Source organism: Delphinapterus leucas, chromosome 3, assembly GCF_059928025.1.
Source record: "Delphinapterus leucas isolate spDelLeu-1000000601 "Yukka" chromosome 3, BTC_Dleu_Yukka2, whole genome shotgun sequence".
Classification (NCBI taxonomy): domain Eukaryota; kingdom Metazoa; phylum Chordata; class Mammalia; order Artiodactyla; family Monodontidae; genus Delphinapterus; species Delphinapterus leucas.
The window spans coordinates 60,259,305-60,285,000 of record NC_143131.1 but is presented as its reverse complement, the minus strand read 5'-3'; the positions used below and the strand labels follow the sequence as shown (position 1 = coordinate 60,285,000).

Sequence of the window (25,696 nt, the reverse complement as noted above, 5' to 3'; positions counted from 1 at the left end):
TTCATGATAAAGATGATAAATGCTTGAATTAAAGCATTGGTAGTACAAAAGAGGGGGCAGTTTTGAGAGATTCTTCAGAGTCAAAATTGACAGGCTTTGTGGTTGATTGAATGAGGGACAAGAAGAAGGCATTACTGCCTCAGAGGATTTTGGTTGGAATGGCATACTGAACTGTTATTGCCATTAACCAAGATAGAGGATAATATTGGGAAAATGTAAGATTTCAGTTTGGGACAAGTTGGATGTGAAATTGGTGGAGTATCCGCTGGAGAGAGATTTCACTGGAAATAGAGCTTTGAAAATCGGGGCGAGAGTTGGGGAGATTAAATTGTATACCTGGATTCATCATTTGGAAATCAGGAAAAAAGTTGGGGAGATTAAATTGTATATTTGGATTCATCAGCAAATAGCTGTTGAAGTAAAGATAGTAGATACAGTTACATAGAAGGAGGATGAGGACTGAGAAGAGAAGAGAGCCAAGAACAGAACATTCAGAAACCCCGTGTATATCACTATAGCATATTAGATGGCTTCCTGAGTTCTTAAGCTCATAATATAGCTGAAGCTATAATATAGCTTTTTTACTTCCTAAGTGAATTTCTTAGTTGATGAATAGTGAGTACAAAAGGGTGCTATTTGAAAAACTTTTAAAAAGATTTTCTTTGTAACTGTATGAAGTAGATCCATAGGGAGAAGAAAGGATCTAAAACTTGTGGTTTTAATCTGTATCTCTGTTTTAGATTGATTCTCTAAAAGATGCCTTTGCAAGTACTTCTGAAGGTAAGAAATTCAGCTGGTCTATTAGTAAGTGTTTGAGAGAGTTAGAATTAAGTGTGTGTCTGTGTCTGTGTGGGTGTGTCCCTTAGAGTAAAGTGAAGACTTCTCCAGCCCTAAAATCTAGATCTGGGTTCTTTTACCACTGATTTTGCTGTGTAAACACTTAGGTAAGCTATTTTGCCTTTTTTTGTTTTCATTTCCTTACCTGTAAAATAGGGACAGTAATGTGTACCTTGTTCATTTCCTAAGATTATTGGAAGAGGGTCTAAGTGAAAATGCAGAAACACTTTGCAAAAACTCAAGGTGACACAGAAATGTGAGGAATGAATACTGACAAGGCTATTTCATAGTTTAGAAAAAAACACTGACATGGTTTCTTAACCTGAAGTGACAGAGAGGAAGTGTGTAATGTTGGGGATTTAGGTAAACTAGCGTAGTTCTTGCATTTCTGTGTATTTTTTTTCATTTCTGTGTATTTTAATAGGTAATCCTTTGAATACATAATCAATTATAGTTTTGCCATTTTTTCCTCAGGTCACGGTAAAACACCTGTTTCCACTCGTACTCGAAGTAGTCATCTAAAGCGGCCAAAGATTGGAAAACGGTTTCAGGATTCTGAATTTAGTAGTTCTCAAGGGGAAGATGAAAAGACTCCCCAGACTTCACCTACAGCTTCAGTGAACAAGTGAAGTATTGTTTATTTTACTCTCGTTATTTTGTTTATTCTTATTTTCATATTATTAGTATTTCGTTTTAAAGGTGAAGTTTATTGTTTGTGTAGTAAATGACCTTGGTGTAGAACTTTGTATTTGAGTTCTTCCACAAGATTATTGATTACACTTGGTAAGTGTCACTTTGACAGTGGTATAGGGAGAAGTTGCTAGTAAGAGAGTGGAATAAACTCATGATTTAGTCTCTTGTGTGAAAATCCAGGAGAATATTCTAGTGATTATATTATCCCAGATGAGTCATTATTGTCAACTTTGAATTTGACAGTAGCTATGGTTTTTAGGAGTGCTGAGGTTTAGTCAATTTAAAAAACCCTCAATTTTACTTTATAACTAATTCATTTTACTGGGTTATAGAATATAACAAATTAGTGATAGCCATAAATGGTATTGTCAACTCCTCCAGAAACTTAATAGCCAGCTGAATCAACAGAACACTTGGATCAAAACCTTATTCTCCATCTTCCTTTGAATCTTAAAGAAAGCAAGATTTTCAATATTATAGTTAAATTAAGCTTCTGCTCTGATAGTCCTGCTAACTGTTCCTGAGTCAACCATTCATAGTGTTGCCATTTTAGTTGTGAAATTATTCTACTCAGGTAGAGAATTCTGTAACTCTGCCAATTTCATTATGTATGTAACTTTAAATTTGGATAATTATGTAAATGTTATATTTTAATTAAAAATTTATCACTTTAAAGTCAAATTTAAGTAAATATTTAATTTGTGAAAAGTAATGAGTTTAGATAATTATAGTTTTTTTCACTGAGCAACATTTTGTTGTAATACCCTTTTTAGAAGGGAATGTAACAGTAAATTTTAAATTGAACATCTCAGAATTATTGTGGAATTTTTTTTGCTTTTCATAAAATAGTAACAGTGAGACTAAATGCTTAAGTGCTCAGACACTATGAAGAACAAAACTTCATCTTTGCCCTTGAAGAATCGACTGTCTGTAAGTTTCTAATACATATCTGTACCTGTGACACAGGTTAAGAGCACTGCAAGGTGGATTGTGATATAATAATAGAAGTGCGAAGTGCTATGGTTGCAAAGGAGGGTGTGATTGATTCTAATTGAGGGGATAGAGAAATTTGACATTTGTGCCAGGGCTTCAAAGATAAGTAGAAACTCAACAAGCAGAGTTGGGAAAGAAGACTTTCTTTTCTAGTTCGAGGGTCTACAAACTATGTTCTATAGGCCACATCTGGCCCACCACCTATTGTTGTAAATAAAATTTTATTGTAACACATCTGTGCTTATTAGTTCACATTTTTATTATGGTTGCTTTTGCTTTACCCTAGTGGAGTTGAGTAGCTGTTCAGAGACCATATGGCTCACAAAACCTAAAGGAAAAGTTTGCTGACTCCTGGTCTACACCAGGGCTGTTCAAAGAACCTTCTGTCATGGTGGACATGTTCTTTGTCTGCCCTTCCCTGTCCAGCATGGCAGCCACTACTCAGTTTGCTCATCACCGAGCACTTGAAGTATGGCTAGTGCAACTGAGGAGCTGAGTTTTTAATTTCAGTCAGTTTTAATTACTGTAAATAATGACAAGTGTCTCGTGGCTACTGTATTGCACTGTGCAGTTCTAGACTGCAGGAGTAACATGAGCAAAGGCACAAAGCTGGGAGGAGTGTTGGTAAGGAAAACTGATGTATAGGTAAATGGTAGCATCGAGTAGGAGGTAAAAATATAAGGGTCTGGTCATGTTAGGCTTTGAAAGGAGGTATGCTTTATTCTCCAAGCCATAGAGAACCATCAGAATTTTCTGAGCTGGACTGTCACTGGTACAAATATGTGTATTAGAAACAAACTCTGGTGACTTACTGGGCGGTCCAGTGGTTAAGACCCTGCGCTTCGACTTCAGGGGGCCTGGGTTTGATCCCTCTTCGGGGAACTAAGATCTTGCATGCCATGGATGCAGGCAAAAAAAAAAAAAAGAAACATAGTTCTGAAAACCTTACTAAAGAATGTATATATTGCAAGTCTGAACATGAGTTGGGAAGAAGTTACAGTGTCCAGAGAGAATTGGGCCTGAAGTAGGAAGATGAGAATGGGAATAAAGTTACGTATTTGTTTGAAAGGCATTTCACAGGTAGAACTAAACTATGTCGTTTATTGTCCAAACTGAAATTTTTGAGAATGAAAGGGGCATTATTAATACACGCATACCTCAGAGATGTAGGTTCAGTTCCAGACTACCGCAATAAAGTGACCATCACAATAAATCAAGTATTTTGGTTTGCTAGTGCACATAAAAGTTTTTTACACTATCCTGTAGTCTGTTAAGTGTGCGATAGCATTATGTTTAAAAAAAAAAGTACATACCTTAATTTAAGAATACTTTATTGGTTTAAAAAAAATGCTGTCATCTGAGCCTTCAATGAGTCGTAATCTTTTTGCTGGTGGAGGGTCTCACCTCAATGTTGGTGGCTGATGACTGATCAGGGTGGTGATTGCTGAAGGTTGGGGTGACTGTGGCCATTTCTTAAATAAGACAGCCATGAACTTTGCCACATAGATTGGCTGACTTCTTCCTTTCACTAACGATTTCTCTGTAGCATGCGATGCCGTTTGATAGCATTTTACCCACAGTAGAAATTCTTTCAAAATTGGAGTCAATCCTCTCAAACCCTGATGTGGCTTCGTCTACTAAGTTTATGTCATAGTCTAAATCCTTTGTCATTTCAACAATCTTCACAGCATTTTCAGCAGGAGTGGATTCCATCTCAAGAAATCACTCTCTTTGCTCATACACAATAAGCAACTCCTCATCCATTAAAGTTTTATCTTGAGATTGCAGCAATTCAGTCACATCTTCAGGCTCCACTTCTAATTCTGATTCTCTTGCTATTTCTACCACATCTTCAGTGACCTCCTCCACTGAAGTCTTGAACCCCTCAAAGTCATCCATGAGGGTTTGAATCAACTTCTTCCAAACTCCTGGTGATGTTGATATTTGACCTCTTCCCATGAATCGTGAATGTTCATATTGGCATCTAGAATGGGTAATCTTTTTCAGAAGGTTTTCAATTGACTTTGCCCAGATCCATCAGAGGAATCTATCTGTGGCAACTATAGCCTTATGAACTATAATTCTTAAATAATAAGACTTCAAAGTCGAAATGCTTCCTTGATCCATGGGCTGCAGAATGGATGGTGTGTTAGCAGGTATGAAAACAACATGAATTTCATTGTACATCTCTATCAGAGCTCTTGGGTGACCAGGTACATTGTCAATGAGCAGTCACATTTTGAAAGAAATTTTTTTTTCCTGAGCAATAGATCTTAACAATGGACTTAAAATATTCAGTAAACTACGTTGTCAACAGGTGTGCTGTCATCCAGGCTTTGTTGTTCCATCTATGGAGGACAATGGAGTAGATTTAGCATAATTCTTAAGGGCCCTAGGATTTTCAGAATGGTAAATGAGCACTGGCTTCAACTTCAAGTCACCAGCTGCATTAGTGCCTAGCAAGAGAGTCAGCTTGTCCTTTGAAACTTTTTTTTTTTAAAGTGGGTGGATACATCTGTGGCTGTGCTACATTTATTTATTTATTTATATACAGCAGGTTCTTATTAGTCATCCATTTTATACACATCAGTGTATACATGTCAATCCCAATCACCCAATTCATCCCCCCCTGCCCCCCCCACCCCCGCTTCCCCCCCTTGGTGTCCACACGTTTGTACTCTACATCTGTGTCTCTATTTCTGACTTGCAAACTGGTTCCTCTGTACCATTTTTCTAGATTCCACAAACATGCGTTAATATACGATACTTGTTTTTCTTTTTCTGACTTACTACACTCTGTATGACAGTCTCTAGATCCATCCACGTCTCTACAAATGACCCAGTTTCGTTCCTTTTTATGGCTGAGTAATCTTTCATTGTGTATATGTACCACATCTTCTTTATCCATTCATCTGTTGATGGGCATTTAGGTTGCTTCCATGTCCTGGCTATTGTAAATAGTGCTGCAATGAACATTGGGGCACATGTGTCTTTTTGAATTATGGTTTTCTCTGGGTATATGCCCAGTAGTGGGATTGCTGGTTCATATGGTAATTCAGTTTTTAGTTTTTTAAGGAACCTCCATACTGTTCTCCATAGTGGCTGTATCAATTTACATTCCCACCAACAGTGCAAGAGGGTTCCCTTTTCTCCACACCCTCTCCAGCATTTGTTGCTTGTAGATTTTCTGATGATGCCCATTCTAACTGGTGTGAGGTGCTACCTCATTGTAGTTTTGATTTGCATTTCTCTAATAATTAGTGAGCACATGAGCAGCTTTTCATGTGCCTCTTGGCCATCTGTATGTCTTCTTTGAAGAAATGTCTATTTAGGTCTTCTGCCCATTTTTTGATTGGGTTGTTTGTTTTTTTTAATATTGAGCTTCATGAGCTGTTTATATATTTTGGATGTCCTTTGAAAGTTTAAGCCAGGAATTGACTTCTCTTCTCTAGCCCTGAAAGTCCTAGATGACATCTTGTTCCAATAGGGTTTTTTGTCTGCATTGAAAATCTGTTGTTTAGTGTAGCCACCTTCATTCATTATCTTAGCTAGATCTTCTGGATAACTTGATACAGCTTCTACATCAGCATTAGCTATTAGCTTAGAGCCATTGCAGGGTTATTAATTGGCCTAATTTCAGTATTGTTGTGTCACAGGGAATAGGGAGGCCCAAAGAGAGGGAGAGAGATGGGGAATGGCCAATCAGTTTCAATAGTCAGAACACACACAACATTTATTAGTTAAGTTTGCTATCTTAAGACTGGACATAGGTATATGTATAACCAATTCACTTTTCTATACAGCAGAAACTAACGTTACATTGTAAGTAAACTATACTCCAACAAAAAAATTCATTACAAAAAAAGTTTGTCATATGTGTAACCTGTGGCACCTGGAAACAATTAAAATTGTAACATCAACCATCACTAATCACAGATCACTGTAACAAATATAATAATAACAAAAAAAGTTCAAAGTATTGTGGGAATTACCAAAACGTGACACAGACATGAAGTGAGCAAATACTGTTGGAAAAATGGCTTCAGTGGACTTGCTTAGCACAGGATTGCCACAAACCTTCAATTAGTAAAAACATAGTATCTTCAAAATGCAGTAAAACAAAGTGCAATAAAATGAGGGATGCCCGTAATTATGCCAGTGCTGGGACAAAAGTTGTAAACTGGACTGTCCCAGGTAAGCTGAGATGTATGCTCATTCTAGGAGAGTAAGATCCAATCAATATAGATAGAGTAAAAGAAAGGTCTAGTTTACATAATTGAAAAGGTGGTGATCAAACTGGAGAACAAGGTAGGAAAGAGAACAAACTTGTAAGAAGATGAAGAGGTTGGTTTTGGACCTGTAAAATTTGAAGTTGTTGTCTGAACAACACTTAGTTGATTCTCTAAAGTGTTACTTTATTAACAGATTCCTGAAATTTTATATTCATCTTTAATAAAACAAGAATGTTTTTCTTTGGTTTTGTAGATTGGAGTCTACTGCACGAACATCAGAGAGCTCAGAAGAATTCTTGGAAGAAGAACCTGAACAGAGTGTGATTGAATTTGAGGATGAAAGTAGTGATAAAAATGTTCGACCAGCACCAGAAACCCAGCCAGGCCTGGAAAAGCAAGAAGGTGAAAAGGTAGGAGATTCACTTATTAAATAAAATGAATGGAAGTAAAATTTAACTTTCTTAGTCATATATTGTTAGAAAAGCATAACGATGTATTTTAGACTCTTAGTAGAAATTGTATTTAATGTAAAAAGCATATATGTCAGGACTTCCCTGGTGGCGCAGTGGTTAAGAATCCGCCTGCCAATGCGGGGGACATGGGTTCGAGCCCTGGTCCAGGAATATCCCACATGCCACGGAGCAGCTAAGCCCATGTGCCACACTACTGAACCTGTGCTCTAGAGCCCGCGAGCCACAACTACTGAGCCCATGTGCTGCAACTACTGAAACCCGTGAGCCTAGAGCCCGTGCTCTGCAACAAGAGAAGCCATCGCAGTGAGAAGCCTGCACATTGCAATGAAGAGTAGCCCCTGCTTGCTGCAACTAGAGAAAGCCCGCGTGCAGCAACGAAGGCCCAACACAGCCAAAATAAATTAAAAACAAAAAACATATATGTCTAAAGCAAGGTCGGGTAGTAGTAGAGGATAAAGTTACAAGTATTTTATATTTCAAACTGAGTTTATAAAGTTTGACATATTGCAAAGATAAAATAGAGGATATTTAGTTAGTAATGTCCCTCAGTGTATTTAAAATACAAATTAATTTGTAGAATTAAATGTACTTAAGAAGTGACAAATGTGACTATAAGAGGTCTACCTTATAAAACCAGTTAGAACGCCTTAATGTCCAAAAAGCCCTAAATTGCACCCCTATTTTGGTTAGAAGGATAGAATTAGTTGTCCAGAAAAAACATATGTATTTGACTACAGTTGATTTACAAATTCCTAGAAAAATAACTAAATTCATTTTTTTTACAACTAGAAAACAAGGAGGAAAATCCTTTGTGACTGAGTAAAAAACTCTTTATCTGGCTTCATTTCTTTTTTCATTTTCTCTATTTCCTATCCTTCTTTTTCTTTAATATCTTCAATCTTTTCCTGTCTTACAGATTCCTTATTTCTTCTTTGAAACATACTTAAGTTTCTTTAAAAATCTTTTACCTGTTTGTCAAGTCCAGCCAGGAGCTAAGCAAGTGAAACTGCATTACTGATTTTATTTATTAACTTGCTCCAATTTAGCTCCTGTTTCCTCTACTTCATGAAATTGTATTTTTAAATGACATTTTTTCTCTTCTTGTAAAAATTAGGGAAACAAACACTTTTTTTTTTTTTTTTTTTTTTTTGCGGTGTGCGGGCCTCTCACTGTTGTGGCCTCTCCCGTTGCGGAGCACAGGCTCCGGACGCGCAGGCTCAGCGGCCATGGCTCACGGGCCCAGCCGCTCCGCGGCATGTGGGATCTTCCTGGACCGGGGCACGAACCTGCGTCCCCTGCATCGGCAGGCAGACTCTCAACCACTGCGCCACCAGGGAAGCCACAAACACATATTTTAAAAAAGGGATTTATATGCTTCTAGATGTCTATGGGAATGTATATTTTTGTGGTTGTTTTTCTTTTTAAATTTAAGATTATACTGTACATCCTTCATGTAACCTGTTTCTTTTGCCCACCAATACATGTGAGTACCTACTCTTGTAGGTCACCAGTGACACTTTCACTCAATTCTCGTGGGTTTCCTTACCTAGGTTGACTACTCTCTCTTCCTCCGGATTCTCTAGTACCCTGGCTTTAACACTGTTGTGTTCTGGTTTCTTGGTTTTCCTCTCTCTGAAGTTTTGTTTTGGTTTTATTTATTTGCTTTTTGACTCTTCTGCTTCCTGTTTTTTCCCCTGTATTTGTGGGCATTCTAGAAGACTCAGTTCTTGACTTTCTGCTCTTTTGTTCATGCTTCTCTTTTGAAAATGCATCTAGTCTAATGGCTGAATGGTCATCTCTGTGGGGATGACCAATAACTCCAGACTTTCAGTATTGATCCAGACTTCAGTATTACTTGCCTTCTGAATATTTCTGTTTAGACAGATGTCTTTTATCATCTTAAATTTTAACATCTCTGTTCTTTCCTATCACTTCTCTATTGAGCCTTTTTTCCTATTTCTTATTTTTCATTCTGTTCCCAAACCTAGAACTTGAAGGACTGAGTTTTTCTCTTCTGTTGCTTCTCACTTGTAGTTACTCACCAAAATTCTGGGGTTTTTTATAAAAATTTTTGCTATATCTTTCTCATTTTCTTCCTTTTAACATTTCTCTTACCGTAGTTGGTCCTTTTGTGAGTTTTATTATAATTACCTTCTGTGTGTACTTTATTCTTTATACTCTCTGGCCAGATTAATTTTTTTAAGTCTGTGATTTCAGTATCCCTTAGGAAAACGTTCATTATATGATTTCAGGGGTTCTATATAATCCAGCCAAGTCTATTTCTTAAAATTTGAGTGCATCAGTGTTCTAATTTTTATTTTATTTTTAATTAATTTATTTTAAATTTATTTTATTTTTGGCTGCATTGGGTCTTTGTTGCTGTTAGTGGACTTTCTCTAGTTGTGGTGAGCGGGGGCTACTCTTCGTTGCGGTGCATGGGCTTCTCATTACAGCGGCTTCTCTTGCTGCGGAGCATGGGCTCTAAGCATGCAGGCTCAGTAGTTGTGGCACACGGGCCTAGCCGCTCAACAGCATGTGGGATCCTCCCGGACCAGGGCTAGAACCCGTGTCCTTTGCATTGGCAGGCGGATTCTTCACCACTGCGCCACCAGGGAAGCCCAGTGTTCTAATTTTTTAAATGATAATTAAATAAAATGATCTCTACTTATTAGAATGTCATTAGGATTAATTAGAAATATTAGATGTTAATGAAAATCTTGTAAATTGATAAACCTTGGAGGAGGAGTTTCAGAAATTGGAGACTTAGTGTTATCAAATCGCTTTTCCATATTTTAATGTGATTTAAGGAGCAGCATTGTTCAAAGATGACCCTTTGTTGACAGAAGGATGAGCTCACTAAGACTGAGGGCTCTCTCCTCCCAGCAAGAAGCTGTACCCAAATTCAGCTTCCCACAAGACTGCTACTGCTTCCTCCCCCTGCATGCTAAACTGTGACTTCCCAGGGGCCCCAAGGATTCCAAGTGCCTAGCAGCTGATGTTCTGTAAAGAGCTGGCACCAAATCTAGACATTCTCTGGTGGCTTTTTACTGAAAAGGTTCTTCCTGTCACTGCCCTGTATGGAGGAAGAGAAAGGAGGAGGCAGGGTCTCTTCACTGAATCTCAGACCCACACTGGATCCATAGAGCATCCTGGTCCTGTCTTTTCTCCATGAGAACAGAGGGAAATTGGGGTACTTATGGATTCTTTTCTCTTACTGACTCTGCTGTTCCTTAACCTGTGTCCTGTAACGTGGTAGAATGTATCTTGAGTCCTGGTGCATGACAGGGCGACTGAGAATGGACCCACCTTGTATGACAAGTAAGTTAATCTGTAATTTTGTCCTGACTTTTTTTGCCCTCGATGGTGTAGGAATCTGAATCAGAGCCTATGAATGGTGAGATAATGGATGATACTCTTAAGACTTCACTTATAACAGAAGAGGAGGACTCCACTAGCGAAGTTTTAGGTGAAGAATTAAAATTGCAGTCTTTTAATTCCAGTGAAGACTCTACAAATCTTGTTCCACTGGTGGTAGAATCTTCAAAATCTCCTGAGGCTGTTGCACAGGATAAGGTAATGGAGAAATATCCTAATTTTTTATAGTTATAGTGTCCAGTGTTGGTGACTTGGCTAGGGCAGTGCGGGATATATATCTTCCTCTACTTTAACATGTACAGTCCTTCAGGAAAAATAAATTTTACTACATTGGGTGTTTTAAGAAGATGCAATCAGTAATGTTTTTTAAAATTCAAATCTTTGTAACTTCATTCGTCTGACTTACGGTGACAAAATGAGTTTCACTTTGTAGATTTAGGAAATGCTCAGAAAAATGGGTAAAGCATTATTTACCAAATATTTGAATACCTATTACTTACATAGTCTGTGACCAGTACTGTCATTTTAATTTGTTTTAATTAGGGAGACAGATTAGATTAGTGGGGAAAACTTGATGGAATATTTTGAAAGAAATTTAATTATTTATCTTTATTGAAATATAGTTGATGTACAATATTAGTTTCATGTGTAGTACATAGTGATTTGATTTTGCATACATTATGAAATGATCACCACTGTAAGTCCAGTAACCATCTGTTCCCTATATAAAGTTATTACAATATTGTTGACCATATTCCTTATGCTATATATTACATCCCCGTGGTTTATTTTGTAACTGGAAGTTTGTACCTCTTAATCCCCTACCTCTTTCAGTCCCCTCACTCCCTCTGTTCTGGCAACCACCCATTTGTTCTTTTTATCTGAGTCTGTTTTCATTTTGTTTTGTTTTTTAGATTCCACATATAAATGAGATCATATGGTTTTTGTCTTTCTCTGTCTGACTTATGTCACTAAGCATAATCCCCTCTAAGTTCATCCATGTTGTTGCAAATGGCAAGATTTCATTCTTTTTTTATGGCTGAGTAATATTCCATTGTATATATAGGTGCCACATCGAAAAGGAAATTTAATTTCTACTTTTGAATATTCCAATTTAAGGGTAAAAAACTCTTGTATAGCATTATTTTATTAGTGTCTCACATAATTACATGAATAAAATTTTCGCTGCCCTCACCTTTCACCTAATAGTCAAACTCAGTGGGGTAGCACAGTGTCAAGTCCCAGGATTCTCGGTTCTGGCTCCAGTAACACCAGGAAACTAAAAACTGAGTTGATTCATGGTTTTGAAGAATCTTGACATAAAGTTTGTGCCTTAAGTACTTTTCGGGGTAAAATCATTACTTTTATTGCATCTTTAAAGCAAGAACTTAATGAATCCAAATTATCATGTAAGACAGTTTCGAAGAAATTGAGCTGTATTCAGAACATGTGCACATGATTAACAGAAGTAGTGAGTACTGAATTCTTTAAAATGTGGTTCAGGGTCATTGCATATTAGTGTCTGAGAATAATTTATGTAAGAACTATATTGCAAAAGTTGTTCACCGGGTTTTTTGTTTTTAGACTTCACATGTAACTGACTCAGAAATGTTGCTAGATGAAGGCCCATCTGATGACAAGGGGCACACTGAAGAGAGGCTGCCTCTAGTTTCAAGAAAGAAAGCACATTTTGGGAGTTCAGACAATGTAGCTACTATCCCAAATGAAGAACGGTCCGACAGTGGTTTTCCAAACTCCGTGATAACTGAATTTTCTGAAGAATCGATTCCTGAAAATGTATCACCCAACACTACTGCCTCATTGGAAGACCAGGGTGAGGAGGGGGTAGCTGAGCCCCAGGAAACATCTCCAGCTCTTCCTCAGAGCTCTTTAATAGAGGTTGAACTTGAAGATGTGCCATTTTCACAGAATGCAGGACAGAAGAACCAGTCAGAGGAGCAGTCTGAAGCATCTTCTGAGCAGCTGGATCAGTTGACACAGTCAACAGAGAAGACTGTGGATAGCAGCTCAGAGGAGATAGAAGTGGAAGTGCCTGTGGTCGACAGGCGGAATTTAAGAAGAAAGGCCAAAGGGCACAAAGGACCTGCGAAGAAGAAAGCCAAGCTGACCTGAATGAGGAAGAAATGTGGATGATAAATCCTCTTCTTTGTAACGTAATCGTTGTTTTTAAAATATGGCAGTTAATAAATAGCATGGGGCACAGGATAAAAACTCCAAATTTTCAATTTGAACTTATTTATGATGCCGCTTTTCCCTCCCCTGTAGGACCTAGGATTCACCATTCTTTTTAATTTTTCAGGCTATTTTGTGTAAATACAATTTTTTTAATTTTTATTAACCATGTTTCGATTTTGGGAAACCAGATCATACTATATTTTCTTTAGCAATTGGGGATATCTGACCATTAATATTTCACAAAATATAAATTAAAAAATGAAAGTAGTAGGGCTTCCATCAATTGTAAGGATCACAGAAATCTTTTATACTAAGGGTTTTAATAGTAATCTTGGTGAAGGTTCTAGAAGATTTAAATTTCAAAACTAATCACCATTTTTTAAAATGTAGGCATGCTTAAACAAAAATGTCAGTAAATTAGGATAAATGCAACTTCAACTAAATGAGAGCACAAATTTGGAAATTTATGGTCAAAGGTTTATGAAGGTGGTATTTTGGCCTCTTAGTTCTTAGTTGTAGGTGCAATTTCTTCCTTTGACTTCAATGTCTGGAAAGGCACAAACAAAATCTGTTTCCAGTTCACTCTTGATAACATCTGATATTAACAGTACTGCTAGGGATTTAACTCTGGCCTGTAGGCACTCGTATAATTATTTAAAATTTCATTTGAATCTGGGGACTGTACTTTTGTCCTCACCCAGTTAACATGTATACTTTAGAAGTGTGAGAACCCTTCCTAAGGCTTCTCCTTAATCCTGCCACTGCCCTTATTCTAGAATCTTCATTATATTCCCCTCACTTTCATCCACTTCTCTAACTCATGGAGTGATTCCTGTCAAAAGATCTTTTTGCCTTGCCTTCCATTTTTGGTAGGTTTGGAACTGCGCCCCACAGTCTTAGACCTAGATGGCAGGAATAAGCTGCTCTAGGAGCCATAGTTACAAGAGCTTAAATCAGATTGGAGGCTTCGTTTGTCCCTTTTGGCTTGCTCGCTCTTGATTTGTTCTGTGCGGACAGGTTATAATCTAGCCTGTGTGTACATTGTGGTTGCCTTTGCCTGGGTAAACTAAAAACAAAGAACATCCTCAATTGTTTATTTTTGTATAATAATTTATTTAAAAATGAACAAAATGGTTATCCTTAGAATCCAAAGAGAATCTTAAAACAGTCCTACTCTTTGGAAGTATTATGTGTACTCAAATTTTCATGTAAGTTTGAGAATGCTTTGAGGCCATTTAGATCGTTTTTAAAACTGCTTGGTCCTTACATGAAAAAAAAATGTTATGACTTTGTGTCATTATTTGAGGTGCTAAGGATTGATGTTGAAGGTTTATTCAGTCTACAGTCAGATGATACTAAATTTTATTTTGGGATGTTGGCATTTTAGGAAAATTTAAAGTTGAGGTAAAAATCTTTAGCAGACAAAATAGCAAACCCTCCTTATTCGTGTAAAACTTTGAATACTTGTATCCTCTACTATTTTCTTTAATTATTGGTCAGTTAGGCCAGATTATTCCATTCTAAATGAAAATTAAGCACTTTGGCCATTTGTTTTCCCAACAAATGCTAATCAAGTGAAAGAATAAGTATGACTAATATTAGTGTTATCTGTTGAATGTTTATGCTGTTTTATACATTTTGTGAGAAATTTTTGTTAATACCACAATTAGGGAAATAAGGATTTAGTAAATTCTTAACCTTTCCATTTTTAATTTCTTAAAATAATTTAAAAACCTAACACCTACTTTTTTACTTGGATTCTTCATTGTTCTCTTTAAAATACTTTCTTTAAAAAGGTGTTGTTTAATTCGATGACAACTCGATGTGTGAATATATAGTTGCTGAGGTTTACAAAAAAGAAATGTTTATTTATATGACCACTAAGGACTCGTAGTATAAACTTGTTAAACTTGTTTGGTTTAAACAGTAGGTGCATTTTAAGCAGTTTCAAAACTTTCTGCTCAGCACACAATTTTTGTCCATATTATCTCTGACAGAAAATGTTATTTTGGAGTTTATAGTTGGTAGAGGAAAGTTAGGTCACATGAAAAAAACCTAACTTTCATGTTCAGTAACAATGAGTTCTATGCTCAGTGAGTGAGTGTAGAATTTATAACAATTTATCCTCAATAAGGAATCTAAATAAAACTTAATCACATTACTTGTACTTTTTGCAAAAGGCATTAGAAAAACTCTGAGAATGACAGAGGACTGAAATCTGATTTCAACCAGGTAGTCTAGTTGTTAAGTGTCCAGTCACATTCTATAGTCCTTTGTGAACTTTTTTCTGTTTAGAAGTCTTATTTGTGGAGAAGGGAGTTCAGTTCAGTTTGTGTAAATACGTATATATTTCCTTGTGTAATATAAAGCAGTTATTAGCAAAAATTTTAGTTCTTTCAAGTTTATTCAATTGCTAGACATCACAGAAATATATTTAAGAATTTATTATAAAGTTCCTCTACAACTTTTAACAGTGAGAGGGTCTATTATGATTTTTTATAAAATCAAATAGCATGACAGAATGTCAATCTTCTACTTGTGTCTCTATTCATGGTGTTTCCATTCAGTGCAGAAAATTATCACGGCAAGGATAAAAACTACTAGTGATTAATGGTTCACTTTTAGCTGACCACCAGAACACCACCTAAAATGGTTTCAGTGACTTTAGAAAAATATCTTGACGGTTTATGATTGCCTCGAATTGAGCCTTTACCTGGTATCTAAATACCTGCTCTTACATTCTGACTCACCCTTAGGGATTACCTTCTAAGGTTTGGTCACACCAGCAAACTGAAACAGATTTTAATGTAAATAAAGAATTTATACTAACATTACTCACCTGTGTAACAGTATTTTAGAAATTTCTGCCCTGTATGTCCACTAGTTGCAATACCGTGTTTGAAGTGTTAACCCAGTCTTTCATGGGTGTGGTTAGTTACAAATGTTTATGCTTCTGTTTGCATACTTAGTATCAAGCTTTATTTGTACAGATAGTTTAACTTGCTTATTTTTGGTTGTGAAAAATAAGCAAACCTCAGTTCTGTATCCAGTGCTTACCTTCAGTAGATTTTTTTTCTTTCACCCTCCAAAATTTGTCATTCACACATTCCCCATTTCTATTAGTGGCAAAATCATTTGTTAAAATCTAATTGTAAGGAAGGTTCTGCTTCTGTTATCCTGAAGTAATTGTATCATACTGGATAGTAATTCCCAAGGAACTAGCCTTTCTTTTCCTTAGTGTCTGTGTGTTCTAAAACTTCTGCTGTGTTTATACAATTTAGAAAAGATGTTACATTATTCAGAATAGCAAGACTTACTCAAGTACTTACGTTTGTTTTCTTGGTAGTTTCTTTTTTCCTAATTTTTTTTTTTTTAATTTTTAACAGTAGTAATTAAACCTATATTTTGTGATTGTTTCCTGGTCTGTGTTTTGAAATTCCTTCCCTTTCCCCTAAGTTCATTGGTGAAGATGTGTTTAGATATTGAATTTGTTTAGACACTGATTTCGTTTAAGGCACAATCACATTGGTTGTACTTTCAAGACAGACTTAAAAAAAATAAACAGAATTGAAAACAATGTGATTATAAATTAATATAATATATAGACACCCTAAAGCTCAAAGTCACAAACATAACTCAAATCACAAATGTGCTTTTGACTAAAACATGACCTTTCTAATATTATCTAAGTAACTGCAAATAAATTTCTCTTTAAGGGCATCAGTGCAGCCTTTTTCTTTTTAAAACTATTTTACCTGGAATTACTTAAATTTTTACCACTTTAAAAATATAAATACACTACCCTAACTTTAGAATACAGGAAATGCTAAAAGTATAAACATTTTGGTTGGTGTTTTTTTCATGTATCTATCTTGAGTAGAAAATACAGTTCCAAGTATATGGCATTATATATGATGAATGAGAGGGGGGAAATGTTTAAAATACTAATTCCCTGACTTACTATAGGAATAATTAGAAGTAAAAAGTTTTACCTAAGTTCTTTTGAACTTTATAGTGTAGTATGCCTTCTCATATACTTTATATTTTCATTAAAATGCTGTGTTAATGCTACATTTCTTAGGATTAATAATCTACAGTGAGGAGGAGGAGACCTCAGGTAAGGTCTTAGATGTGACAAAAAGTTTCTTGGCTTATTCCTCACAGTTAAGTGTGCACAAACCTTTGATAAAATGTGTTTTCGACTGCACTGGCTTTTCCAATAATGACAGATCTACACTGCTTAGTACCACTTATTAATACAGATACTGATGAAGTAGGATATTTCTATAATTGATTTTTTAATCATGCAAATTGATGAACATCTAAACGCTAAACAGACGCAAAAGACCAATTTGTAAAACTAGGCCATTTTAATCTTTTTTTTTTTAAACAATAGAATAAATAGTTTTCTTGATGACTGCAGACATGTAAGGCTGATTGGCAGTATTCAGAAATACCAGAGTAATGGTTTCCTGATTGGTGTGTAGTCTTCTTCAATAATTATAAGGAGTTATTTGTATGTATCTGCTGTCAAACCAGTAAGACTGCATTTATGCATCCGTCATTTTCAGGATTGTTGGTAACCTGGGCATATTTTCCTAAGGAAAACAAAACAAAAAGGAGGGATGTTAGCTAATAAAAATTACCTTTAAAGAATACATATAATCTTTGCCCAAATTATTTACAATTACCACTTTTAAGAAAGAAAAAATGGACGACCATAGTATATAAATGAGATTTTATAAAATGAAATCACTCAAGACCAAGCTTGAGTTCTCCATACAATTTTTATATAAATATTGTTTTTATAAATGGTGGCTAGCTTCATTCTGTTACTATGTTATATTAACAAGCCTTTATGGATTGACCTGAGCAATGCTCCTTTTCCACACGATTCTTGCTGGAAGAAGCATCAAGTATTAACTAAGTTTCAAATCAATTTAACCTATTTTAAAACCGAGGTCAAGGGACTTACCTGGTGGCGCAGTGGTTGAGATTCGCCTACCAATGCAAGGGACACGGGTTCGAGCCCTGGCCCAGGAAGATCCCACATGCCGCAGAGCAACTAAGCCTGTGCGCCACAACTGCTGATCCCACGTGCCCCAACTACCGAAGCCCGCGCGCCTGGAGCCCGTGCTCCGCAATAGGAGAAGCCACCGCAGTGAGTAGCCCCGGCTAACCACAACTAGAGAAAGCCCGCCCGCAGCAACAAAGACCCAATGCAGCCCAAAAATAAATTTATTTAAAACAAACAACTGAGGTCAACTAACATGAAGTATGTGCCAGTGACTCATACTGAAGATTCAATCAAGAAGCTATACGGTTTAAAAGAACATTAATGTTTCAAAGAACATTAAAGTTTAGAAATATCTGGGTACTGAAAGCAGAAAACTAAGAAAATGAAGAAAAAATTTAAAATTGTTGCATGACATATTTCAGGCTTTAATTATTACTGAAATAGTATGGCTACAGTGTTCGCTGTCTGCCTCCCTTCCCCCATTTGTGGGCAATTTATTTTCTTCCAATATTTTTCAGTTACAATTTCCCATCTGCTTTTCTCATATCTTTTTAAATAAAAAGCATCAAAAAAATATCTAGCAATGTAGTAAACCTTACGTAACTGAAACCAGTAAACTAAAGAAGAACTGCATTCATAACTCTCTACAGTGTTCTTCCTAAAGATTTAAATCTGATTCACATCAAGTTTAATTGCATTAAAATTTGCTCTATACTTTATGTCAACTTAAAAACTTCTATCTTAGGATTATAACATTAGCAGCCCCATATTCAAAACTGTACTTACCCCAAATGACCTTGCCTCCTTGTGTCACTAAGCCCAACTCGCTCACGTTCACTTCAATAACAGTACCTTTGGTAATAACACCCAAAGCTGTATATAGTGGGGATGAGGGATTCTTCTTCACACCAAGTATCGGCAGGCAGAAGGTGGCTTTCAGTTCAGGATGTGTTACGTGGGCCTTCTTAAAACGTAATCCCTAGTAAGTCAAACACAGTGTTTTGAGTCGAAAATGCTAATGATGAATATTGATCCTTTTTGCTTATCTTTTCCAATCATCTCCCCACCCTGCCCCAAAAGGATTGAGTGTCTAATCTTAAGGCATCGAAGAAAATACTTAGAATTAATTCTACAGACTAAAAACCTCATAGTTAACAGGAAAAGTATGTGGGGGAAAAACCCAAACACATACTTCTGAAAAGTTTTCACCATGGAACAGCTACCTAGCATCATATTCAGATTTTCTCCTGTCCAGTTACCTATACTTCCTGAGGACTTGCTACATGCCAGGCACTATGCTAGAGCTCACAAACAGCACCATTTAAACGTGATAGCCTTACAACTCTCCCTATTTTTTTTTTAAACGATAAAAACAAGGATCAGCAGGTTAAATAACTTGTTCCCAGGCTAAATAGTGTGAGGGTGGAATCAAACTTAAGTATCTTGATTCCAAGTCTGTATACTTCAGCCACCTTCCATGATGAAAGATTGTCAGCTTTCTTTACGTTGATGGTTAATACTAGTCAAAAACTGGAGAGAGCCCAGAGAGATCTCTGTTACAGAGACCAGATTCACCCAGTCACCTAGATACGGTCTTCTGGGGTGAAGGCACTTTAGAAGCCACAACACTTTGCAATCTCTTAAATTTGATTTTTCCCTGTATGGGGGGAAGGGGGCAAATGACAGTAAATCAAATTCTTAGTAACAGACTCATTAGTCAAGCTTACATAACATTCAGAATGCCATATGATTAATTCACAATAAGAAACATATCTGCCAAACTACAGAAAGCCTAGAACACCTTGACTAGTATATTCTCTCCCTGTAGAACTTGTTAAGATTACCAAAAGGTATTTAGAAGATTATGAATATACAATCAAAATAAGGGGAGTCCATGATGGAATCCAGGGATGGGTGAACATTTTCTGTAAATAACCATACAGTGAAGCTCTTATTTTAGGCTTTGCAGGCCACATGGTCTCTGTTACAAATACTGTCCTCAAACTCTGTAGAAAAAAATAGCCATAGACAATATGTAAATGAACAGGCACGGCTGTGTTCCAATAGAACTTTTTTTTTTAATAGAAGCAGGCTGTTTGACAACATTTTAATTCACTGAAAATTATTCAGGTTGAGAGCTAGAGTAACACTGCCAACTTTCCCCTCTTTGTTTTTGTAAGCAGGCTGGTATCCAGTGGGCAGATTAATTCATTCTGTTTAAAGACATTCTGCAGAAATATATCTTCAATTTTATTTGGGGAGGTGGAGAGGAGATTGGTTTTGACCATCACTGCTGTCAACAGAAATTAAAGTCCCATTTTAATATTCTCTTTTGTCAATGACTGCATACTAAGTATTTTCAAAAGCATTAAGATACTTCCCTTACTAAACTGGAATTAACTCTTGAAAAAACAATTGTACTCATTCTCTAACTGTTCTCAAAGACAAGTGTCAGGCACATAGTAGATCACTTGTTCAAGGAGTAAAATGACTGTGGAAAATGAAGATTCTAATATGTCATATTTAAAAGTCAAGAGTCACTGACAATCTCTGTAATGAAACTTCCTTTTCATCTCAAATATCCTATGAAGCTGAAGACAAGGTTCTTGACAGTAGTGGAAGAGTGCTAACCAATTCCATCAGTAACTTAAAGTAACAAAAATAGCCTAAAAACATCTTCCAACCTGTTCTTTTCTATCAGTTTTAGGAATTTCAGGAAACTGTCAAGTACTTTATCCAGTTTAACATAGGAAATGATATTTAAGCCATTGCACTCTAGCAGGGTCTTACCATTGGCCTAATGAATCTTTCATATTTAGGTGGTTTTCGAGTAAAGCCATCTCCAACAAAGCAAACTTTAGTAACCATCCTCTTCCAGGCTTTCTTCTTTCTCTTTCCCGTTCGAATAACTTTTAATACTTCTGTTTCTCCCTGGGCACGAACTTTGGGCAGAGGGACTTCCCATTTTCCCTAAAACAGGCCACAGTTAAAATTTATATTCTTAGTAAAAGACAATGAGAATAAAAAGTCAAATATTTTTTAGTTGTACAAAGTAGTAGATTCACTTTTTTGTGTAACCAACAACATTTTGGCTCAATTTTTTTCTAGAGATCTGCACTGTCTCCTGAAATTAATTGGAACTAGTTAAGTTTACTACTAAATAGTTAATAGGGTAAAACTGGAAGACTGTTTCCACCTTTTGTTTTTAACATCTTTATTGGAGTATAATTGCTCTACAATGGTGCATTAGCTTCTACTGTATAACAAAGTGAATCAGCCATACGTATATACACATCCCCATATCCCCTCCCTCTTGTGTCTCCCTCCCTACCCCACCCCTCTAGGTGGTCACAAAGCACCAAGCTGATCTCCCTGTGCTATGTAGCTGCTTCCCACCAGCCAGCCATTATACATTTGGTAGCGTATATATGTCCGTGCCACTCTCTCACCTCATCCCAGCCCACCACTCCCCCATCCTGTGTCCTCAAGTCCACTCTCCACGTCTGCATCTTTATTCCTGTCCTGCCCCTAGGTTCTTCAGAACCAATTTTTTTTTAGATTGCATATATATGTGTTAGCATATGGTACTTGTTTTTCTGACTTACTTCACTCTGTATGACAGTCTCTATGCCCATCCACCTCACTACAAATAACTCAATTTCATTTCTTTTTATGGCTGAGCAATATTCCATTGTATATATGTGCCACATCTTCTTTATCCATTCATCGGCTGATGGACACTTAGGTTGCTTCCATGTCCTGATTATTGTAAACTGTCTCCACCTCTTAACATATCTTTATATTTCTACCTTGAATGGATTTTTAGATTACATTTACTAGTAAGACGAAATCATCACCCCATATTTTGTACCTCCCTAGAATGCAGATTCCATGAAAAAATGGAAGCAGTGCAAGACAGTAGAAAAAATTCTGGACCTATCACTAAGGGCATAGGTTCTAGAAGCAACTCTACCATTTCACAGATAAGCGCCTGTGAAGAGTGATTTACAACCTCCTAGATTCCAGTCTCTTCATCTGTAAAATGAAGAGGGGTTAAGTAGATAATCTCTGAAGTTTCTTTTGGTGCTAAAGTTCTACCATTCTAATTTTGATACTTACATATCAAAAAATAAGCAATAAGATTTTAAAAATCCAATCTGGAGACTAAGTTCTTTAAATGCAGATACTGCATATTCTGCTGATACCTAGATTTCTGTCAATCTATCCACAGGTGTTTAAAAATAGTATCTATCTCTTTTTCTCTGCTTTTAGCAGAATTTAACTTAATTTGACACCAAGTGCAACCCAGAAGTATTTATTTTTTTTAATTGCTCTATTTTTATCTAAGTCAAATCACTTAGGATGCTTTCCACTATTCTACTTTTTAACCAGTTTTGGCACTGCAGGGCAACAAAAACAAGAAGCAGTTGTATCCTTCTCCACAACAGCACAACATTAGGAGTTGTCAAGTATAAGAAGCTGTTTTAAATAATTTTTTAAAACTAAAGACACATGGCATTCTAAAAAAAATTTTAAATCCTGTTGAATGTTCTCATGGTGAGAAAGCACATTTTTTTATTAAACATTTTATATAAAATGAAACTTACAAAGACTTCCACATCTAAATAATGGGAATAGTTGGACTTCATTTTTCCATTTAACTGAAGAAACAAAACTAAGAACCTCAAATATGTATTTAAATAATTCTCATGAACAACAGCAACAAAAATAAAGACTTCAATTTTTATTGCTTACCGCTTTCTCTTTTCGTTTTTGTTTGATCATATTGGAAAGTACTTTAGCTCGAGACTGTCCCTCTCTGTCCAGTAGATATGCAGGTACTGCTCCTTGTGGAGTCTTTTCATCATTCTTCTGTTTGGTGTTTCTTTTTTCATGCATCTTAATACTACCAAGAATGAAAAAGATTCAGGATTATTGGTTTTAATAATTATTACTCGAAATACTAACTTGGTACAACAAATAAATGATCACTTACGTCTTTTTCATTTGTATTTTCTCAGCATGGCGCTGTTTATGGTAGAGCTTAGCTTTCAGACCAATCATTTTTTTTGCCTTCTTTGAACGTTCATGAGCCTCTCGACCTTCCTTCTTTCTCTTTTTCTCATGGTAATCCAAACGATATCCATAGCGCTTACGGTGTAACTCGATATATTCATTTTGTGGCTATAACGACGCAAGAAGTGTTACTTTAATTTTAAAAAAATCACTGACAGAATTATTCTAAGATACTTTTTTTTTTTTTTTTTGCGGTACGCGGGCCTCTCACTGTTGTGGCCTCTCCCGTTGTGGAGCACAGGCTCCAGATGCGCAGGCCCAATGGCCACGGCTCACCGGCTCAGCCGCTCGGTGGCACGTGGGATCTTCCCAGACCGGGGCACGAACCCGTGTCCCCTGCATCGGCAGGCGGACTCTCAACCACTGCGCCACCAGGGAAGCCCTAAAATACTTTCTTTTGAGTAGCATATAAAGTATAGACGGTCCTAGGTCATCCACTGATCACTTGATTAAATAACTCTTGCACTATTAAGCCTAATCACATGATGTAAGTTAAATAAATTTTGATCCTGAATGATATGAGGCATCAGGATTTACATCTGTAATAAACTCAGTGAAAGTTACTGTTCATTGAAGAGAACTGTCCAAAATCCACTGGACCACAAAAGGGATGATTTAATTCTAGGATCTCTCTCTTCTCAACATTGATAATCTGGTCTTTCAATATAATCATCATACTTTTTAAAAATTTAATAACATTTTACTCAGTTTTATTGAAGTATAATTTACATACATACAATGAAGTGTGCCCTTCTTAGGTGTAGATATAGAGTTTTAAGTTTTGACAAGCTACACAGCTCTGTAACCACCACAATCAAAATTGAGGATATTTCCAACACCCCAGAAAGTTCCCCTTTGAAGTCAATCCTCTTTATCCATCTCCAATCTGATATCTATTGTCCTAGTTTTGCCTTTCCCAGAATGAAATGTAAATGGAATCTACAGTATGTAGCCTTTTGCATTTAGCTTCTTTCACTTAGCATAAGGCTTTTGAGATTCTCCTATGTTGTTGCACGTATCCATACTTCATTTCTTTTGACAAGTAGTCATTTTATGGATATACCACCGTTTGTTTATTCGTTTACCAGTTGATGGATATTTGGGTTGTTTCCAGTTCTTAGTGAGTAAACATTTGCATATAAGTCTTTGTGTGGACATATGCCCAACTGTTTTCAAGGTGGCTGTACTATTTTGCGTTTCATGAGCAATGTATGGGATCCCCTTTCGCTTTTTAAGTGCCTGTTTTATCTTATATACCAATATTGTTTTATTTCAACACGCAGCCCCAGTCTATTTGTACTTTAAGACTACAAAAATAAAACAACGGTGTAAAGCCAACTCCAGCACGGAGAATAATGCTATGTAACATTCAACAAGGTACTAGGTATCTTGTGTGGTGTTTTCAATTGCTATCACATACACCTGGCAGCAACCATGAAAAAGGTATATGGAATGCCACTTTGCAGAGAAACAGAGATTAGACATGTAGTAGAAAGACAAAGGGTCTGGCAGTCAGATCTGGGCTATAAGCCCGGCTCTGCAATTCATTAGCTGCTTGGCCGGTGGCAGGGCATACCTTCGGTTTCCTCTATACTCTATACGGTATAGAGTTATCACTAGGCTCTGGCACTGATGGTCACACAACTTTGGGCGAAGCCAGGAATTTAACAGAGTGAAACCTGTCTGGCTCTAAAAGCCTGTGCTCGGGCAAATACCCCACTCTATGGCCCGAGACTGAAGTTGTCTTCGCTCCTCGGAGCGCACCCCACTCTCATTCCCTCAACTGCACCTCACTTCCGCCTACCAGCCCTCACCGCTAACCCCAGCGCCCCTGGGCCCCCAGGCCCCGCCACCTCTGACGCCCTAAGTGGCGAGCTCCCGAGGCGACCTTCTCACCATGGTGACGGCCGCCGAGCCACCGGGTGCAGCCGCCGGGGCGCAAAGAAGCTCTCAATTTTCTGGTCTTAGAGACCCACGAGCCGACTCCAAGCCACCCGCGGCAGGAAAAGGACGCTTGTAACTCGACCGACTCCAGAGAAAGCGCCACACAGCCGTTCCGAGCCGCCGTTCTCCACTTTCAGCTAGAAGGACGGAAGTTGCTGGCCGGCGGCTTTTGAGTGGGGCACCGCCGGAAGTGGTGAAAAGCGGCGTCGCCGGAGGCAGAGGGAAGAAGACGTAAGTTCCGCTCACGGGTAGGGTGTTCTCTGAGGTAGGGCGTTGCGAAGTGAGGCCTTTGCACTGTAGGGTGCAGCCCGCACCTCGGCTCTCACCAGCCCGGCGGGAAAAAGCCGACCTCCGGAATGCGACCAAGTGCCAGGTGGGTACGGGGCCGCGCCGTGTGACTCCTGCGTGCCTAGGCCCACGATGGCCACTGGCGACCTTACAGGATGCTACAGCTAGGCAAGCACGAGGACTGCAGGGCCTTCGCCCCATCACCTCGGTGTCCGCCCACGTGTGGGCCTTTCTCTCTCGCCTTTGGCGAGAGCGACTGGTCTTGATTCCTGTCATCGTGTGTAATGTGTACACAATTGAGAAGGATGCAGGGGAATGAAAACTTACTGTAGAGGAAAGTAAATTACTGGGCCTTAACAGCTGTCAGAAAAGAAAGACAACGTCCTGTTTTTCCGGACTAATTTCTGAAATCCCTGAGGCCTTTTGGTGCCCAGGACGGTGCTGAGTGGATTTGCATCTAGTGGTCCTCTAGTGGTACCGAGGAAAGCTGTCGGTTTTTACATTTTAATGTACGGTCGTTGAAGTTCCCTTAATTACCCTCACGGTCTGGAACGTCATTGTTATTCGTCTCC

General features: G+C 37.5%; 3 protein-coding genes across 10 annotated transcripts in view; 2 read left to right on the top strand and 1 right to left on the bottom strand.

The window, feature by feature from the left end:
* Positions 1 to 12,842, top strand: part of FAM169A (family with sequence similarity 169 member A) — a 61,350-nt gene extending 48,508 nt beyond the window's left edge. For all 5 annotated transcript variants that reach the window (XM_089909023.1, XM_022594932.3, XM_089909022.1 and 2 more), the window contains 5 exons: positions 741 to 780; positions 1,312 to 1,462; positions 7,009 to 7,165; positions 10,598 to 10,801; positions 12,188 to 12,842. In XM_089909023.1, coding sequence (XP_089765149.1) covers positions 741 to 780; positions 1,312 to 1,462; positions 7,009 to 7,165; positions 10,598 to 10,801; positions 12,188 to 12,736 — 1,101 coding nt within the window. In that variant the 3' untranslated portion in view covers positions 12,737 to 12,842. The remainder of the gene's footprint in view (positions 1 to 740; positions 781 to 1,311; positions 1,463 to 7,008; positions 7,166 to 10,597; positions 10,802 to 12,187) is intronic.
* Positions 12,843 to 17,147: 4,305 nt separating this feature from the next.
* Positions 17,148 to 24,963, bottom strand: NSA2 (NSA2 ribosome biogenesis factor). Its single transcript, XM_022594980.2, has 6 exons — positions 24,789 to 24,963; positions 22,813 to 23,000; positions 22,572 to 22,722; positions 20,607 to 20,786; positions 18,603 to 18,795; positions 17,148 to 17,397 (listed from the first exon to the last, which is right to left on the bottom strand). Exons 1-6 carry the CDS (start codon positions 24,789 to 24,791, stop codon positions 17,330 to 17,332), a joined length of 783 nt encoding a protein of 260 aa, XP_022450688.1. The 5' UTR covers positions 24,792 to 24,963; the 3' UTR covers positions 17,148 to 17,329.
* A 79-nt stretch (positions 24,964 to 25,042) lies between these two features.
* The window catches only part of GFM2 (GTP dependent ribosome recycling factor mitochondrial GFM2), a 65,403-nt gene continuing 64,749 nt past the window's right edge, over positions 25,043 to 25,696 (top strand). For 2 of the 4 annotated variants that reach the window (XR_002647506.3, XM_089909020.1), the window contains exon 1: positions 25,043 to 25,209. The gene's annotated coding sequence lies outside the window, so the exon portion shown is untranslated. The remainder of the gene's footprint in view (positions 25,210 to 25,696) is intronic. The other 2 variants (XM_022594877.3, XM_022594885.3) reach the window with 1 other exon arrangement.

Excerpts from the sequence above, each read along its gene's own strand:
- NSA2 (XM_022594980.2), bottom strand. Across the intron at positions 18,796-20,606 it reads AAAGATTCATTAGGCCAATG|GGATTACGTTTTAAGAAGGC; the intron begins GTAAGACCCTGC and ends TTGACTTACTAG. Across the intron at positions 17,398-18,602 it reads AGGAGGCAAGGTCATTTGGG|GAAAATATGCCCAGGTTACC; the intron begins GTAAGTACAGTT and ends TGTTTTCCTTAG.